Source organism: Phocoena sinus, chromosome 1, assembly GCF_008692025.1.
Source record: "Phocoena sinus isolate mPhoSin1 chromosome 1, mPhoSin1.pri, whole genome shotgun sequence".
In the NCBI taxonomy this organism is placed as follows: domain Eukaryota; kingdom Metazoa; phylum Chordata; class Mammalia; order Artiodactyla; family Phocoenidae; genus Phocoena; species Phocoena sinus.
The window spans coordinates 110,600,394-110,618,211 of record NC_045763.1 but is presented as its reverse complement, the minus strand read 5'-3'; the positions used below and the strand labels follow the sequence as shown (position 1 = coordinate 110,618,211).

The 17,818-nt window shown below is 53.3% G+C and overlaps 2 protein-coding genes across 12 annotated transcripts in view; one reads left to right on the top strand and one right to left on the bottom strand.

Moving 5' to 3' along the window:
• PI4KB (phosphatidylinositol 4-kinase beta) overlaps positions 1–1,807 on the top strand; it is a 29,115-nt gene extending 27,308 nt beyond the window's left edge. For 6 of the 8 annotated variants that reach the window (XM_032627741.1, XM_032627782.1, XM_032627752.1 and 3 more), the window contains one exon: positions 910–1,807. In XM_032627741.1, the coding sequence (XP_032483632.1) occupies positions 910–1,091 (182 nt within the window). In that variant the 3' untranslated portion in view covers positions 1,092–1,807. The remainder of the gene's footprint in view (positions 1–909) is intronic. The other 2 variants (XM_032627762.1, XM_032627806.1) reach the window with 1 other exon arrangement.
• A 2-nt stretch (positions 1,808–1,809) lies between these two features.
• ZNF687 (zinc finger protein 687) lies at positions 1,810–11,287 on the bottom strand. 4 transcript variants are annotated; one of them, XM_032627713.1, is made up of 9 exons: positions 11,063–11,284; positions 5,539–7,658; positions 5,211–5,389; positions 4,616–4,792; positions 4,359–4,521; positions 3,880–4,212; positions 3,643–3,755; positions 3,307–3,448; positions 1,810–3,163 (listed from the first exon to the last, which is right to left on the bottom strand). In XM_032627713.1, exons 2-9 carry the CDS (start codon positions 7,639–7,641, stop codon positions 2,666–2,668), a joined length of 3,708 nt encoding a protein of 1,235 aa, XP_032483604.1. In that variant the 5' UTR covers positions 7,642–7,658; positions 11,063–11,284; the 3' UTR covers positions 1,810–2,665. The 4 variants fall into 4 exon arrangements, with proteins under 4 accessions (XP_032483604.1, XP_032483594.1, XP_032483623.1 ...); XM_032627703.1 differs by having other exon boundaries at positions 11,078–11,282; XM_032627732.1 differs by lacking the exon at positions 1,810–3,163 and having other exon boundaries at positions 3,435–3,549; positions 11,078–11,287.
• Positions 11,288–17,818: the final 6,531 nt, after the last annotated feature.

Here is a 17,818-nt window from a genome sequence, read left to right as displayed (position 1 = left end):
AGGGTTTCCGTGTTTCACCTTCGGCACATTCCTCCTGATTCCTGACAGAGCTAGTCCTGGGGGTGGGAGGGCGAGGCAGCAGAAACTACCTCCTAGGTGCATTCAGGGAAAGAACAGTCCCATCTCCAGCCTCCTGGTCCCTTCTCATCTCCCCACCCCTTGTTTAACTTTCATCACTCGGCTCTTCACCAACTCAGGTGTTTGCAGTCATTGGCCTTTGACCTCTGATTGCCCTCTCCTCAGACCTCTTCCCTGTCCCGACACTCAGCCCTTCTGCTCTGAGCCGAGACGGGTTCCTCTCTCATCTTTATCTACTTTCACTGCTGTTTCCTCACGGCCTTGCCATCTAGTCTTTTGTCCAGGATCCCTGGGCCCTCGTCCCCATTCCCTCAAGGCTGTGGTGTCCACCCGGTCTGAGCTGCCAGTATCCTCCTCCCCACCCCTCCCCCCACCCCACAGGCTGTCGCTGTTGCTCAGGAGCATCCCCGTCTAGCCCCGTGATGACGGTGGCCCAGGTCATCTGTGAGTGTCAGACGTAGCATAGGCAAAGGCCTGCAAGCAGATAAGTGCCCGGTTCAGGGCCCATTCCCTAGACGCTTCCCAGCCTTCCCTCTGGGTCCTAAGACTGCTCCCTCCGCCCTTACTGGGGGAGATGTGTTGACCCCCTACCCTCGTGCCCTCACCTAGAGGGGCTTAGGATTGTGGGATAAAGAAGGGCTCAAGAAGGGCCTCCTGCCAATTCTCCCTTCTCTGCCCAAGCAGAACTGCATCCACACTGTCAGGGATCTCTCTGAGGTGGGAGGGAAGGGGCACCTTAGATAGCCTGGCTCTGCACTGGCTGTGGCGGCTGTTAGCACTGCCGCTCCCTCGTTTCCATCCGTGACCCTCTTCCCTTGCTGCTGCCCCCAGGTTCTCAGCTTCCTTGCTTCCATGGCTCCAGTACCATCCGCAACCTCAAGGAGAGGTTCCACATGAGCATGACTGAGGAGCAGCTCCAGCTGCTGGTGGAGCAGATGGTGGACGGCAGCATGCGGTCTATCACCACCAAACTCTACGATGGCTTCCAGTACCTCACCAACGGCATCATGTGACATCCTCCTTCTCAGGCCCCGGAGCAGTGGGGGACTCAGGGGACCCTCCCTGAGAAGGCCCTTGTCAGAGAGACCCTAAACCAGGAAGCCCCACCCACCCAGCCATCCAGCAAGGGAAATGGAAGGCAAGAAATACAGAGGATCATGTGGTAACTGTAGAGCTTGCCGGGGGTTTGGGAGAACCAGCCGTGGGGTCCAGACTTGCTGGGGCTTCCCTACCACCCCCCACCAGCTGTGTCAGTATTACCACCTGACAGACTCCAGGGCTCAATGCTCTCCAGAGAACAGAAGTGATAAATGTGAGGGACACTGGGGCCTTTCTTCTCCTCACTAGGGTTCGAGAGGTTCTTTCGGCAGGCCATCCTCTTAATGTGTCCTGGGTCCCAGGAAGGAGAAAAGAGTAGGTTCTTGGTACTAAGGACTTGATCCTGTGGTTGGCCTTTGGCCATGCTGCTGCCCAACTCTGTCACCTCCCAGGGACTGACCCCTAGCCCGAGTTCCCCTTGGTAGGTGGGCTTTGGCATAAGGTCCTGCACTTGCTGAGGTTCCCCATCCCAGGAGTGAGGAAGGGAATAATCACAGCCCCTCCAGTCTGAGGGTATTGGCCAAGACGTGGGGAATTCCTTGCCCTTATCCTTTCCCCACACCCAGGGAAATAGCTCTCAATTTTTTATTTTTAATTTTTGTTTGAAATAAAGTCCTTAGTTAGCCATCTGTGTCATTTCTGAGTTGTATTTTTTTTCAGGGGTAGGGAGTGAACAGATGCCTCAGTGTCCAGGATACAAAAGGCACCACACAGAACGAAGTGGAGGAAGATTGCTTTTTCCCTGCCTGTCTCAGTCAATACCACTTCCCTGAAGAAGGGCCTTCCCAGCTTTGTCACTCACCCCCTCCCAGACACGTCCACATTGTCTAAGTCACATAAAAAGAGGAGCTTGAATGGGGATTAAACCACGAGCAGTTTTAATGGTCTGGTTTTCTCCTTCCCATTTCCCCCACTGTTTGTTAGTATTATTATTACTACAAGAATAAAGGATTCCTGAGAGCCTGTCCCCTCCTCTCCCTGGGACCCCCCACTAGACAGGACTCGTCTCCACCAACCTCCCCCCACCCCGCCCCGGATTTCTGGGGAAAAAAAAAAAAAGATAAGTGAAAGGCACTGCAGGGGCGGAGGGCTTGAGTGCCAGGGAGTCTCAGGGGGGCACTAGGGCAAGGCCAGGGCTGCCATCTGTGCCCACAGGGGTTGAGGAGAGTGCCCCTGACCACCCCAGCATTGGGCCTTCTCGTCCTCCCACCCCCCCCGTCCCACATGGGGGGGCTGCAGCAAGAAAATAATTAGTGTTGGGCTCAGAAAGAAGGAATGGAGGACCCACTCTACTAGGACCCAAGGGCCAAACCCAAGGCAGGAACCTCAAATAACTACCATTCTCAAAAGCTTGTCCTTGGGGGTTAGCGGGAGAGGAGTTGAACAAAACATGAATTCTAATGGCACTCCCCAGCCCAGGGACCAGGCAGCAGCAGTGACCCAGGCTCCCAAGGAAGAGGGAGGGGGCTAGTGAGTCCAGGCCTGGGCCCTAGTTGTCCCCACTGCCCCCTTGCCGAGCCCTGATGAATGCCATGCCGTGTGTGCGGAAATGGGTCTTGAGGTTGAGAGGGCTGTCGCAGCTCTTGCCACAGACCTTACATGTCAGTGGGCCTCCAGCAGCTGGCAAGGGTGAATCTCCCCCCTCTGGGTCAGACCTGGAAGGAGGGGCAGTTTCTTCCTCCCCATCCCCCAGGCCCAGGGCACTGGCACTCCCCACACCCCGTTTCTTCTTGTGGCTGATGAAACGGTGCCGGCTCAGGGAGCCAGGCGAGGCGAAACACAAGCCGCAGTCGAGGCACTGCTGGGCACCGCCATCCACCCTCAACCCCGCCATGAGGCTCTGCTCCGCTGAGCTGCTGCTCCGGTAGTGCAGGGGGCCGTGGCCTCCCGCCCCGGGGCCGCCCCTGGGGGACTTGGCTGGAGGTGTCGTGCTGTCAGGCTCCTCACTGCAAGAGTCAGAGGACTGGCGGCGTTTCCGTCCCGGCCCCTGGAGAAGAGAGTGAAGAAACCGGGCCTCCCGTCACCCCCCACCGTCCCTGGCACCCCTGCCCAGCTTCCTGAGGCCTCGGCTATAACCGCGCAGGCTCCTGCTCCCAAAGCCCTCATGCAGCAGGGTGGGCCTCTGCCTACCTGGGCTCTGGCACCAGGGCCCCGAGCCAGGGCGTTCCCCCGGCCAGGGGACTGGGCCCCGAGCGGCAAGCCATGCCGGACCTGGACGTGTTTCTCCAGGATCAGGCGGCTGCTGAAGGTGCGTTTTCCCTCTGTGCAATACCTAAAGGGGAGAGCGGGCGGGGTGGGCTCCAGCGGCACAGCCCAAAGACCAAGGCTCGTGGCTTGAGCAGAGGGAGGCCTCAACCGTCAGTCCACTCAGACCTAAGAGGCAGGTGGGAAGGTACTTTGGGGAACCAGGGTTGGGGGCACCCTGCCGGACAGAAAAGAGGAAGGGGGCCAGGGGGTAAGGGTTACCTGCATGGGTAAACTCGCTTGATACCCTCGTGATTGACCCTGACGTGGCGCCTCAGGCTGGGGGCGGAGCAGAAGGAGCGCTCACACAGGCGGCACGGAAACTTCTTCACTGACTAGGAGAGCAGGGGTTGGGGGTCTCAGCCAGGCTCCATGCAGCACCCCAGCTCCACTGCCACACAGGTCAATCCCAATGCTGCCCCTCCAGCCCATCTTGCTCCCCAGGGGCACCCCACTCACCTTGCCATGCTCCTTCTTCATGTGACCCACATACTCGTCACGCTCAGGGAACCAGGAGTGACAAAGGCCACAGGTCCAGCCTCCAGGGCCCCCACCCCCGCCCTTGACGCCTTTGCTCCCCAGTTCTCGCCGGGGCCGTTTGGTTGGGCGAGGGGGCTCAGGGGAGCTGGGCAGTTCTTCCTCTTCTGAGGATGAAGAAGACTCCTCAGTAGGGGCAGCTGCTCCTCCCCGAGACACAGCCAGCTCCTCAGGCTCAGTCTTGGGGGTCAGAAGGGCACCCCCGGCCCCTTTCCCAGGAGTCTCCTCCCCCGAGCGCCCAGACTGATGTGTGTTCTGTGAGAGGGAGACAAGGGGGGATGGCTGGTGTGGGAGAGGACCTGGCTTTGCCAGAGTCCTGGCTCCTCCCCTGCTCCCATTTCCGGAGGCGTCCCCGGTCAACACAGCTGGGCAACCCCACCTCCATCCCTCGACCCCTGTACCTTGAGATGTTCCAGCATGGTCCTTTTTTGGGCAAAAAGCAGAGGACAAGATGGGCACTTAAAGACGCTGACACGCTGGGGCAGCAAGTGCTGGTCGAAGTGCGAGGAGAGGAGGGGTTTGTGAGTGAAGACTGTGTCACACATAGCGCACTTGTAGATCATCCTGGGCGGGTGGAGAAGACAGTGCAGACGTCCTGCCCCATCGAGGCCCAGCCCCCTCCACCCGCCCCTCCTCACGCTCCCTCCCCAGGTCTCACTTGGCCTGCTGCGTGTGGAAGCTAGGATGCTGGGTGTAGAGGTGGGCGTGAGCGCTGGGTGCAGACTTGAAGGCCATAGGGCAGATGGGGCACTTGTGGAAAACCTCGCAGTGTGACGTCTGGATGTGGGACTTGATGGAGTTCACACCCCCAAACACCACTGCACAGCTGGGGCACCTTGGGGAGTAAGTAGGAGGCACCGTAGTGAGCTGCGGGCATCTCCACGGCCACCTCCAACCCCACACTCATTCACGGGGGCTGGGTGGACTCTAAGGAGTTAATCAGCGGTGGAACCCGGGCAACTGGAGGACGGAGGGAGCTGCAGCACCCAGTTCCCCAAGGGAGGCCTGCGGGGCAGAGAGGCAGAGCTGATGCTCCGGAGGGGGCCCCGCCTGCTCCCTCTCCGTGGGGAACGAAGGGAAGGCAGAGAGCGCCCTGACTGCGTTTGCTAACACACTGGGGCTGAGTGATTCAACAGGAGAGATGGGGCTCACCTCTGTGAGGCCATCTGAAAGGCTGGTCCCAGGAGCCACGAGACCACCAAGTACAGGAGGAAAAGTGTTGAGGGACTATGGGGAGGAGAGATGGGAGGCACCTGTATCCTACGCGACGAGAGAAATGCAGACAGGCCTCCCGGAGGTGGGTCTGAAAATTGGCTTGGAGAAAGTTGCCTCCGCACTCAGGGCAGACGTGGGGAGGTCGGTTCTTATGCATGCGCTGGTGGGCGCTGAAGCTGCAGCGATTGGGGAGCATCATGGGGCAAGTTGGGCACACCTGTCGAGTGAGTTAAAACCAGGTGAGTCTGTGAGGAGTGGCCTGTCCCCCATTCCTTCTCCTAACCAAGCCCCCACACCTTCCTAGATCCCGTCCCCATGGCATCTGGCTGTCCCCATCCCAGGGAGGGGCTGGGAAAAGTAACTCACATTGCTGGTGGCGCCAGGGGCGGGGGGCCCGAGCTGCTGGAAGTGGGCAGCCATGCCGGCCTTGTCCCGGCACTGCTCCTTGCACTCCAGGCAGCGGAAGCAGGTGTAAGCAGAGGTGGCAGGGGCGGCAGGCGGCTCGGCTGAGAGTGGCAGCACAGGGGCCTCAGCGGCAACTGCAGTAACGGCGGAGGAGGTGACGGCCCCGTCACCCTTGCCCAAGGCAGGCAAGGCTGGAGGTCCGAGGGCAGGTGGGACAGCCAGCAGGGGCGTGATGTCCGGCTGCCCCACCATCTGGTCCAGGGCCACCGGCCTCATGACCAGGTGCGAGCACTGCATGACGAGCCCCTTGTCCTTGTGCTCACGGGCATGCAGCAGCAGGCTGCACTTGTTGAAGAAGACTAGGCGGCGGGCACAGTGGTTGCAGGTGACCTCGATGCGCATGCTCCGGCGGTCATAGTGTCGCGCCAGGCTCTTCTCCAACGAGAAGGCGTCCCCACACTCGAGGCAGCGGTAGCCCGTGGGCGGCAGGGCCAGCCCGGCCTCAGCCGGTGGACTCAGGTTTGGCCGGTAGGCAGGCAGCAGGTTCTTGCTGTTGAGGATCTTGTTGAAGGCCTCCACCAGGCTGGACTGGGTCCGTGAGATCACCGTGCCACCCCCTGCCCCCGGCCCGGTGGCCGGCTTAGAGGGCTGCACCATCACCACCGAGGCACCGTTCACCTTCTGCCCCCCGGACCCCAGCCCTGCCCTCCCCTCAGCCTTGGGCAGCGCTTGGGGCACCAGACCCAGCACATTCTTAGCCATCGTCTTAGGGCTGGGGGCAGTGCCTCCAGGCAGAACCACGGCTTTGCGGGCCACACTGGCTGCCATCAGCATGGCAGTGCTTGCGTTCTGGATGGTGGCCACGGGCAGCACGGTGCCCTTCAGCCTTGTGCCATCACCCAGCTGGACACTCACCACCTTTGGACCCTCAGGGGTCGGGGTTGCGGGGGACAGCTTGAGGAGGCTAGCCTCTGCCAGGAAGCCCCCTTCAGGCAAGGGGGCAGGGGGATCAGGGTCTGAGGGGACCCGGGTTACAGTCCTTGTGATGTTCCCGCAGGATGTTTTAATGGTCTTAATCCGTACCTTGAGGGGCCTAGAGGAGCTGGAGGAGGCAGGGGAGTCATTGCTGTCCTCATCTGCAGCCTCGGCTCCACTAGAGGGACTCTGGGGACTTCCTGGGGGAGACTTGTCCACTGGTCCCTCATCCTCTTCCTCCTTTAGGGGCTGACAGCTGGGCACTTTAGGGGAGGCAAGAGGGCTCTGGTGCCCTGGAGACTTCTTGAAGAAGGACACCGCTGCAACCCGGGAAGGGGAGACACTGGCAGGGACGACCGTGGCCTCAGGGCTAGAGCCTGAGCCTGGGAGGCTCTGGGGATGAAGAGGGCTGCAGCTTTCCTGCTTCAAGGCCCCCAGCAGTGGGGGAGAACCAGGAGGCAGCAGGGCTGGGCCATTCTCCCGGGCCAGCTCAAAGGGAGAGGAGAAAGGAGGTGGGGTCATGGCCCCTTCCCGAGGTGGGGAGGGCGCAGAGGGAGGAAGGGGATCAGGGTGCTCCCCTGGCTCAGGCCCAAAATGAGCAAAGAGGTCCAGGGGAGCTTTGCCTTCCATGGATTTTTCTTTCCAGGTACCTCCACTGGGAGGAGCTGGAGAGTGCGGGGTTCCTGGAAGGGATGGCTCAGGGCCCCCAAAACCATTTTGCATCAGACGAGGTCCCACAGACCCTTCCTTAGTCACTCCCCCAGCCCGGGCCCCTTCCCCTCCTGAACTCCCAGCCAGGGACTCCGACTGCTCAGGACACACAGTGTTCTTGACAATGACGCTGACTGCTGAGACGTCTGGTGGTGGCATGCCATGGTCAGAGGCCTGGGCGGGCAAGCCAGGGCCATCCCCGGCAGCTGCTGCTGTTGCTTCTCCAGATTCACCTCCTATAATGGGTTCTGGCTTCCCTGGGCCTCCTGGCCCCTCATTTTCTTCTGGCCCAGAGTGTATGGCTTCATTTGCATCAATGTCGGGGATGTCAAAGGCAGCAAGGAGGTCATCAAAATCAGGGGTCTTCATGTCCCCCATGGCAACAGGTCCCAGACCTGAGGAAAACAGGAAAAAGAGAGACAAACTGAGACCTCTGGAAGCAGGAACGCTGGACCTCCTCCCTCAAGACCTCCAAATTCATCCGCTCTCAGAACCCACACACACTCTGACTTGGGTACACCTCCACCACAGTGCAAATCCTAGAGAGCTGGTGGAGGCACCTGTTTTACCAAACCCTAAAATTGAAAGGAATGTAGTATGCACTTTCCAGGGAGGACACCAAAATCCAGAGAGAGCAAAGGAAAAGAGACTTCTCAGAAATACAGATAAAAGGGACTTCCCTGGTGGTCCAGTGGTAAAGAATCCACCTTCCAACGCAGGGGACGCGGGTTTGATCCCTGGTCAGGGAACTAAGATCCCACATGCCGTGGGGGCAACTAAGCCCGCGTGCCACAAATACTGAGCTTGTACGCCTCAACTAGAGAGCCTGCAGGCCGCGAACTGCAGAGCCCATGTTTTCTGGAACCCGCGCACCACAACTACAGAGCCCATGCACCCTGGAGCCTGCGTGCCACAACTAGAGAAAAGCCCACACACTGCAACGAAAGATATGTGCCTCAACAAAGATCCCACATGCCGCAACTAAGACCTGGCGCAGCCAAAAATAAATAAAATAAATAATAAATAAATCTTAAAAAAAAATACAGATAAGAGATAAGGGAGTAGAGATGGAGGGAGTTCAGTGAGCATCTTAGTTGAAACCACTTCAACCCCTCCTGTGCCCAGCACAGGATCAGTTAATCAATACTACTATTAAGGAGGAGGATGTACATGATGCTCTAAGTTTAAGGGCTCATTCATGGCAGCATGGGATCCATTCATATTCTTCATGGATCTTCTGGGGGTCCACAGAGATCTGAAAGGCCATGTGTACAAAGGGGCATGTGACTTAAGACAAGATGTAAGAATTGATTCTAGTTCCAGCCTTATCAATGGCCTGCTGTACAAGCAAGTTACTCTACCGCCTTACTTTTGCTGTCTGAAAGAGTGGACAAGTAATCTATATATCATAGGGTTGTTCTGAGCATGATATGAATCATAAACATGACAGCCAGAACCCAGAGTATGATTTATTATTACAGCTAGGACAACAAGGATATGCCAAGCCGAAAAGAAGCTGGGAGGGAATAAGCACTGGAAACCTAGGGCTGGGGTCAGAGACAAGAGTCAGGGGTCATGTAAGCTCAAGTCTGGGCCACTTGGGGTCATTACTGGCACCTGGAGATCTAGCTTGGTTAACAGGGCGAAGTGGGCTCAGGGAAGTTACCCAAGAGACCAAGACGGAAAGAGTAAGACACAGGAACAGAAAGAGACAAAGAGAAAAAACGGGAAAACCATAACAGCAGTCTGGTCACAAGGGCCCCAGCCTAGGCCTCTCCTGTCACAAACACCTGCTGCTCGCTCACCTACCTTCCCAAGAGTGCCTGGCCCCTCCTAGCCAACCCCTCCTCCTTCCCTCCCTCCCTCCTTCCCCCCCTCCCTCCTTCCCCATCTTGCTTTCCCAGGGCTGAAACTCCAGGGTATGAGCTTATCCAGCACAGCTGCCTCAACCGGGAAAAGCCAGGCCCCTCACCCCTGTCATTTCTGCTCTGAGCTCCTCACCCCAGTTTATCCCCAACTCACACTCCTCACCCTTTTCATTTTCCTTTGGCAACAGTGGCCCAGGAAGTCTCACCCAACCCCCATTTGTCCCAGTAAAAAAAAAAAAAAAAAAAAAGGTCCCACAAGACTTATGTGGCACTAAACCAACAAGAAGGCCAGCCTAGAGCTTGTGGGGGACCCAGGTGTGTTCCTTACCCATTTCTCCCCACAAGTGTTTCTATATCTAGGAAGAAGCAACTGAAAAAGTCTCTTTCCCTCCACATTCCCTGCCCTCAAGGCAAGCCATTTCCCAGGGCCAATTCTCTCACCTCTTTCCAGCCTTTAGACGGTAACTGGAGATAGTCCCAGCAGGTGGCAGCTGGCATTGCTGGGACCAAGATGGGGGTGGAGGGAGAGGGTACCAACTAGAGGAAGAACGAAAGGGGAGTGCTCCTCTCATCCCCCTCTACTTAATTTACAGGATCTGGGTTTAAACAAAGCCCTCCACCCCTTGCCTCTGCCCAGCTGGATCGCTAGGGCCCTCCCCTGGCCGGCTCCCTCCCGACAGCGAGAGACCAGAGCTACCTTCCGCTCAGGCCCTCAGAAAAGTGGGCTGGTGGAGCACAGATCAGTGGGGACTATGAGAAAACATCTGCAAACTTGCCTCCCCCAAGCAACTCCCCCTTTGGCGTCCAAGTGACTTAGAGGTCATCGGAGAGCCAGGAGCAGACAGTAGATCAAGCAGCGCAGCTCAAGGCCGAAGAGGCTTCCCCGCCCCACGGCTCAGGCCTTTCTGCGGCTGCTGCGCCCTGTCTCTTGGGCCCCAGCCCCCCTCCTTCCCTCTGTTCTTCCCCAAAAGCCAAAGGAAGGGGCTGAACAGGAAGAGGGTGAACTGGCCTGGGTCGGGTGGGGGCTCCGCGTCCCTTTCCCTGGCCCGGGGCCTGCTGCGCAGAGGAGGGCGAGGGGCCGGGGGCGATTAGGCGGCCGCCAAGCTGGGCAGCGGCCGGAATTAAGCCCCTGCCATCTGCCGAGGACCGGCGCGGGGAGCATGTCCAGGGTTGCGGAAAGGGGGCGGGGTGTACATGGGAGAAGCCAGAGGGGAAACTGAGGCGCGCCGCGCTTTTCTAGCTCTCACCAGCGTGCTAAGGGAAGGACGGGCCTTGGCCAGGCCAGGCCCTCGGGGAGCTGCCGCGCAGCACCTCCCGGCCCAAGACTACACCGGAGCAGGGAAGGTGTGGAAAGAGAGTAGTGGGGAGGGGACAGTTTTTGCCAGACTCGCAGCTCTCCAGCCGGGGTCCGTCCCAACTCCGACCTCCTCCCCTCCCTCCCTGCGCAGCGTCCTCCCCCCGAGGGCTCTCGAGGCTCTCTCGAGACTGGGGGGGAATCGGAAGGCACGCCGCGGCCTGGGGCACGAGCCTGGGTCCCGTCCGGGCCCGGACGCTGACCCGTGCCCAGTCGGGGTGCAGGCTCCGCTCCGGCCTGGCCCAGTTCCCCCGCCCCCACCCCCGGACACGGACACCATTTTAGGTCGCGACATCCCGCAGCTTCCAGTCCCCGGGCCGCGCTTCGGACGCCTCTCGGGCTGGGGGCGCCAGGAGTTGGGGACCCCGACCCCCCCTCCACGTTTACCCTGCTAGGGGCTGTGCTTTCAACAGGCTAGGAGTTTCGCCCACGTGCCCCAAGGAATGGGGGCGACGTCGGGGCCCCGGTAGAAGCCATCCCGGGGGGCGGCGCGGAGAGGGGGTAGTTGACCAAGTGGGGGAGGGGTGGGGGTATTTACCCGCCCCCCCAGGGGGCGGGGCCAAAGGCGGGTATTTACCCCAGGCACGCTTACTTGTTCCGCTCCCAGTGCGGGCCGAGACCCAGCGGTCTCTTCCCTGCTCCAGTCGCTGCTGCCGCCGCCGCCGCTGCCGCCGCCGCCCTCCCCACGACCGCCGCTACTTCCTGCTTCTCTCCCGTTCAGCCTCCCCCTCCCTCAGCTCCCTTCGCGTTCCAGGTCTGGGCTGCCCGCTTTCGCACTCTCCATTGGCCAATACCCCCGTCGTTCAGTACTGCGCCCCGCCCAGCTCCGTACTGGGTTGGTCTTAAGTACTGCCGCTCGGAAACAGCTAGGCACAGGCTTCCCAGCCTCATTGGGCAAGAAGCCTAGTCCTTCTGGAGAAGCTTCTTCCCATTGGTTGCGCCGGGGCCCACTGCCCCATCTGTGCATCTCAAAAATGATTGGCCTCCGCCACTGTCGTTTAAAAAGAAGCCAGTCTGATTCCCTGCTTTCCTACAGGAGGAGGTGACTCTCCCAGGTGTGTCTCCGCCCCCTCACTCCCTATTGGCCGCGATCCCTGAAGCCTGCAGTTCACTTATGCAAATTTAGAGACCTCTCTGCTTCTATTTGTTGGGCAGGTTGAGGAGAACCGCGTTGGCCCCGAGTGGAGCCCGGATGTGTTGATCCATTTGCGGTGTTTTCTCAAGCTAAACCCCAATGTCTGTCATGCCGTGCAGCAGTCACAGAATGGGACGTCACCGAAAGCACCACGTCATCTGGTTGACCATTTCCTCGTGGTTTTCCCACTGTCTAAATCGTCATATAATCTGAATGGATGGGGTCCTCGCACGGGTTAGCTCCTAGGCGATGGCGTCACCCACTGCTCCTCCCTCTGCAGGAGGGCTTGTAGCGGGGGCGGGATTTGGAGTGTGGAAGGCACCGGCACCTGAAGCCTGGGACTGGCTTGCAGACCGGAAGTAGGGGAGAGGTGACGTTAGCGTGCTGGCGTGGCCTGGGCTATTTCCAAAGGGATCTTAAAGCGGCATTGTGGAACGCTTCCTAAGCACGGGGATGGGGGAGGGGGAAACCCGCCCCGTGTCCATTACCCATTTAAGAGTTCTCCTTTCCCCGCCCCCAGCACGGGGGTAGGGGGTGGAGTCGAGGCCGGTTTTCCCGCGCTTTGTTGTCCCGCCCCCTGGAGGCGGGGGAAGGGGAGGGAATGCTAGGAAATTGAGTTACCTTGATACTCTAATCCGCAAGCGCTTGCAGAGTTCGTCTGCAAATCCACCGTGCCAGCTCTCGCACACCCTAGCCGGCCGGCGAGCCTGCACATCCTGCCTTGCACACAGCCGCTGACAACCTGGATGTTGTTATTAAGGTGGTTCTGTTACCCTGTCCAGGACCCCTGGACCCCGGACACTCTGGCGCGCCCTGAGAGTTTACGTGGGTAATAGCGACTGTATTGAGGTGTGAATCAGAACCTCTGGATGGGAATGTTGGGGCCACCACTTATCACATGGTTCCATCGGACAAGTCGTTCAACCTCCCCGAACCAGTTTTTTCATGGATACAATTGGGATCATAATGCCCACCAGACATGATTGTGAGGATTTCAAGCGTTTAGAATGTAAAAGTGCTTTGTAAAGCGATGGGCAAATGGGATTAGTGCCCCCCTTTCCGGCGCCGTCTTTCTCAAGGTTGCCTGCAATTGCTCCAGCTCAGGGCGCCTCGTCCACCTCTAAACAGCTAACTAGAATCGCATACTGGATGTAGCCAGCCGGCATTCCATTCTCATCTCCTTCTCTGAGTCTTCCTGTATGGAGCCATAATTACTACTCATATACACGCACTATGTGTGGGACCTATTATGAGAATTTATGTATAGTAACTCATTTAATCGTTACCAAAACCCTGTGAGGGAAGTGCTATTATTAGCTCCATTTTACTGAGCAGGAAACTGGCACAGACAGGTTCGGTTAGGTCACTTGCCCAAGGTCGAAGGCAGTGGAGTTGAAATTCTTAAGAGTGCAGACAGCTAAACACTTTTTCACATATTCCCTTGCCAGGAGGGTTCTGGATAGGTTTGTTCTTCAATTAGATACACTAACTGTATTTAAGAAATATTTTAGTTCAACTAATACTTCTTGAGCACCGTCTATAAGACACTGTTGTGGGCACTGGGGATACAGCAGTGAACAGAACAGACAAGAATCCCTGTCCTTATGATACATACATTCCTGTGGACAAGACCATAAATATGATAAGTGAAAAATATACAGAACCATGTAAGAAATTGCCCAGGAGAAAAATAAAGCAGGGCTATCAAGCCATGAAAAGACATGGAAGAACTTTAAATGCACATTGCTAAGTGAAAGAAGCTAATCTGAAAGGGCTATATACTGTATGATTCCAACTATGAGACATTCTGGAAAAGGCAAAACTATGGAAACAATAAAAAGATCAGTAGTTGCTAAGGTTTTGGGTGGAGCGAGGGATGAATGGGTGGAGTATAGGGGATTTTTAGTGTAGTAAAACTATTCTTGGGACTTCCCTGGTGGTGCAGTGGTTAAGAATCCACCTGCCAATGCAGGGTACACGGGTTCCATCCCTGGTCCAGGAAGATACCACATGCCACGGAGCAACTAAGCCCACGCACCACAACTACTGGGCCCGCGCACCTAGAGCTCGTGGTCCACAACAAGAGTAACCACTACAATGAGAAGCCCGCGCACCGCAATGAAGAGTAGCCCCCGCTCATAACTAGAAAAAGCATGCAGGAGCAAAAACCCAAGGCAACCAAAAATAAATTAATTTTAAAAAAAACTATTCTTTATGACACTGTAATAGTTGTTACATGACATTATACATTTGTCAAAAGCCCTAACGTAAGATATGGACTTTAGTTAATAATATACCAATATTGATTCATTAATTGTAACAAAAGTACCACTAATACAAGATGTTAATAACAGGAGAAACTAGGGGAAAGGAAGCATATGGAAACTCTCTGTAATTTCTGCTCAACTTTTCTATAACCTAAAACTGCTCTAAGAAATAAAAGCCTATTAATTTTTTTTAACTGTGAAAAAGCAAAGCAGGGAAGGAGGACAAGACATGTGAGGAGGGGTGCAATTTTAGATAGGGTAGACAGTGAAGGCCTTTCTGAGAAGGTGGCATTTAAGTAAAGGCTGAAAAGTTGTGAATGAGCCATGCAGGTATCTGGAACAAGAACATACCAGGAAGAGGGAACAACTACAAGGTTTTGAGGTGGGAGCGTTTTCCAAAGAGGTAAGGGGGTGGGAGGAGTGGATCAGATCATGGGATGCTTTGGGGGTTAATGGAAGGACTTTGGCTTTCTCTCAAAGTAAGATGGGAAGGTGACAAATAACATGGTGGCCTGACTTACCTTTTTTTTTTTTAATAAATAAATAAATTTATTTTTTTATTTTTGGCTGTGTTGGGTCTTCGTTGCTTTGCATGGGCTCTCTCTAGTTGTGGCGAGTGGGGACTACTCTTCATTGTGGTGTGGTGCGCGGGCTTCTCATTGCAGTGGCCTCTCCTGTTGCAGAGCACGGGCTCTAGGCATGTGGACTCAGCAGTTGTGTCACGCAGGCTCAGTAGTTGTGGCTCGCGGGCTCCAGAGCGCAGGCTCAGTAGTTGTGTCACAAGGGCTTAGTTGCTCCGTGGCATGTGGGATCTTCCTGGACCACGGATGGAACCCATGTTGTGTCCCCTGCATTGGCAGGCGGATTCTTAACCACTGCGCCACCAGGGAAGTCTCCTCACTTACCTTTTAAAAGGGTAGGATGTGGGGTACAAGAAAAAGAAGCTCAAAAATTTGGGGCCTGAGGAAGTAGAAGAATGATGTTACCATTTCCTCAGCTGGGAAGACTGCAGGAGAAGCAGGTTCTGGGGTAAGTTCAGCAGCTCAACATATATATATTCATTTATATATATATATATATATATATATATATATATATATATATATATACTTGAGAGAGATAAATTTGAGTGTCATCAGTTTTAGAAAGTATTTAAAATCTGGGTCTCTACACTAACAATGAAATATCAGAAAGAGAAAGTAAAAAAAAAAATCCCTTTTAAAGTCACATCAAAAAAATAAAAATAGGGCTTCCCTGGTGGCACAGTGGTTGAGAGTCCGCCTGCTGATGCAGGGGACATAGGTTCGTGCCCCGGTCCGGGAGGATCCCACATGCCATGGAGCGGCTGGGCCCGTGAGCCATGGCTGCTAAGCCTGCACATCTGGAGCCTGTGCTCCGCAACGGGAGAGGCCACAACAGCGAAACGCCGCGTACCGCAAAAAAAGAAAATAATAAAATACTTAAGAATAAACGTGACCAAGGAGGTGAAAGACTTATATGCTGAGAACCATAAAAGATTAATAAAGGAAACTGAAGATGATTCAGAGAAATGGAAAGATATCCCATGCTCTTGATTGGAATAATTAATATTGTTAAAATGGTCATACTACCCAAAGCAATCTACAGATTTAATGCGATCCCTATCAAATTAAGCATGACATTTTTCACAGAACTAGAACAAACAATCCTAAAATATATATGGAACCATAAAAGATCCAGAATTGCCAAAGCAATCCTGAGGAAAAAAGAAAAGAGCTGGAGGCATAACCCTCCCAGATTTCAGACAATACTACAAAATTACAGTAATCAAAACAGCATGGTATTGGCACAAAAACAGACATATATATCAAAGGAACAGAATAGAGAGCCCAGCAATAAACCCACATACCTACGGTCAATTAATCTTCCACAAAGGAGGCAAGAGTATACAATATGCAACACCACCTTCTCTTCAGCAAGTGGTGTTGGGAAAGCTGGACAGCTGCATGTATATCAGTGAAGTTAGAACACACCCCCACACCATACACAAAAATAAACTCAAAATGGCTTAAAGACTTAAATATAAGACATGACACCATAAAAATCCTAGAAGAGAACAGAGGCAAAACATTCTCTGTCATAAATCTTACCAGTGTTTTCTTAGGTCAGTCTCCTAAGGCAGTAGAAATAAAAGCAAAAATAAACAAATGGGACCTAATCAAACGTATAAGCTTTTGCACAGCAAAGGAAACCATAAACAAAATGAAAAGACAACCTACAGACTGGGAGAAAATATTCGCAAATGATGCAACTGACAAGCGTTTAATTTCCAAAATATACAAATAGCTCATACAACTCAATAACAAAAAAACAAACAACCCAATCCAAAAAATGGATGGAAGACCTAAATAGACATTTCTCCAAAGAAAACATACAGATGGCCAACAGGCACTTGAAAAGATGCTCAACATTGCTAATTACAGAAATGCAAATCAAAGCTATAATGAGGTACCACCTCACACTGGTCAGAATAGCTGTCACTAAAAAGTCTACAGAGACTTCCCTGGTGGCACAGTGGATAAGATTCCACGCTCCCAATGCAGGGGGCCTGGGTTCGATCCCTGGTCAGGGAACTAGATCCCACATGCATGTCGCAACGAAGAATTCGCATGCCACAACTAAGGAGCCTGCCTGCCACAACGAAGGAGCCCATGTGCTGCAACTAATGAGCCGGCGATTCATGACTAAGACCTGGCACAAGCAAAATAAATAAATAAATAAAATTTTTAAAAATGTTTACAAATAACAAATGGAGAGGGTGCAAAAAAAAGGGAACACTCCTACACTGTTGGTCGGAATGTAAATTGGTGCAGCCACTATGGAAAACAGTATGGAGGTTCCTCAAAAATCTAACAATAGAGTTGCCATATGATCCAGCAATCTCACTTCCAGACATATATCCAGACAAAACTATAATTTGAAAAGACACATGCACTCCAGGGTTCATAGCAGCACTATTTAAAATAGCCAAGATATGGAAGTAACCTAAATGTCCATCGAGAGATAAATGGATAGAGAAGATGTGATATTAAAAAAACGAAGATGTGGTATATATATATATATATATATATATATATATATATATATATATATATATATATATATATATATATAATGAAATAATGCCATTTGCAGCAACCCGGATGGACCTAGAGATTATCATACTAAGTGAAGTGCCAAAAAGAGAAAGACAAATACCATATGATATCACTTACATGTGGAATCTAAAATATGATAGAAATGAACTTATTTACAAAACAGAAACAGACTCACAGACATAGAAAACAAAGTTATGGTTACCAAAGGGGAAAGGGAGTGGGGGAGGGATAAATCTGAAGTTTGGGATTAGAAGATACAAACTATTATATACAAAGTAGATAAACAACAAGAATGTACTGTATAGCACAAGGAACCATATTCAGTATCCTGTAGTAAACCATAATGGAAAAGAATATGACAAAGAATATATATATAATATAAATACTATATATATATAGTATATATATATATAACTGAAGCACTTTGCTTCAGTTATATTCAGAATATAACAAAGAATATATATATAATATAAATACTATATATATATAGTACATATATATATATATAACTGAAGCACTTTGCTGTACACCAGAAACTAACATAACATTGTAAATCAACCATACTTTAATAAAAAAATAAAATAAAATCTGGGTCAGAGTGGATGAGATTACCAAGGGAATGTAGAGAAAAAGTCCAAGGACTGAGCCATAAGGAACTCTAAAGTTTAAAGGTCAGGGAATGATGAACAGAATCAGTAAGGAGACTGAGAAAGATCAAAGAGGAAGGAGGGAACCAGGAGAGGATTGTGTCCTTGAAGTCAAATAAAGAATGTTTCAAGGAGGAGGAAAAAATA

Bases quoted from the DNA above. Each gene is read 5' to 3' on its own strand.
- ZNF687 (XM_032627713.1), bottom strand. From the start codon at position 7,641: ATGGGGGACATGAAGACCCCTGATTTTGATGACCTCCTTGCTGCCTTT. The intron at 4,213-4,358 runs GTACAGGGGTCG...TCCCTCTCACAG, and splicing joins CCATGCTGGAACATCTCAAG to AACACACATCAGTCTGGGCG. The intron at 3,164-3,306 runs GTAGGCAGAGGC...TCTCTTCTCCAG, and splicing joins GCCCTGGTGCCAGAGCCCAG to GGGCCGGGACGGAAACGCCG.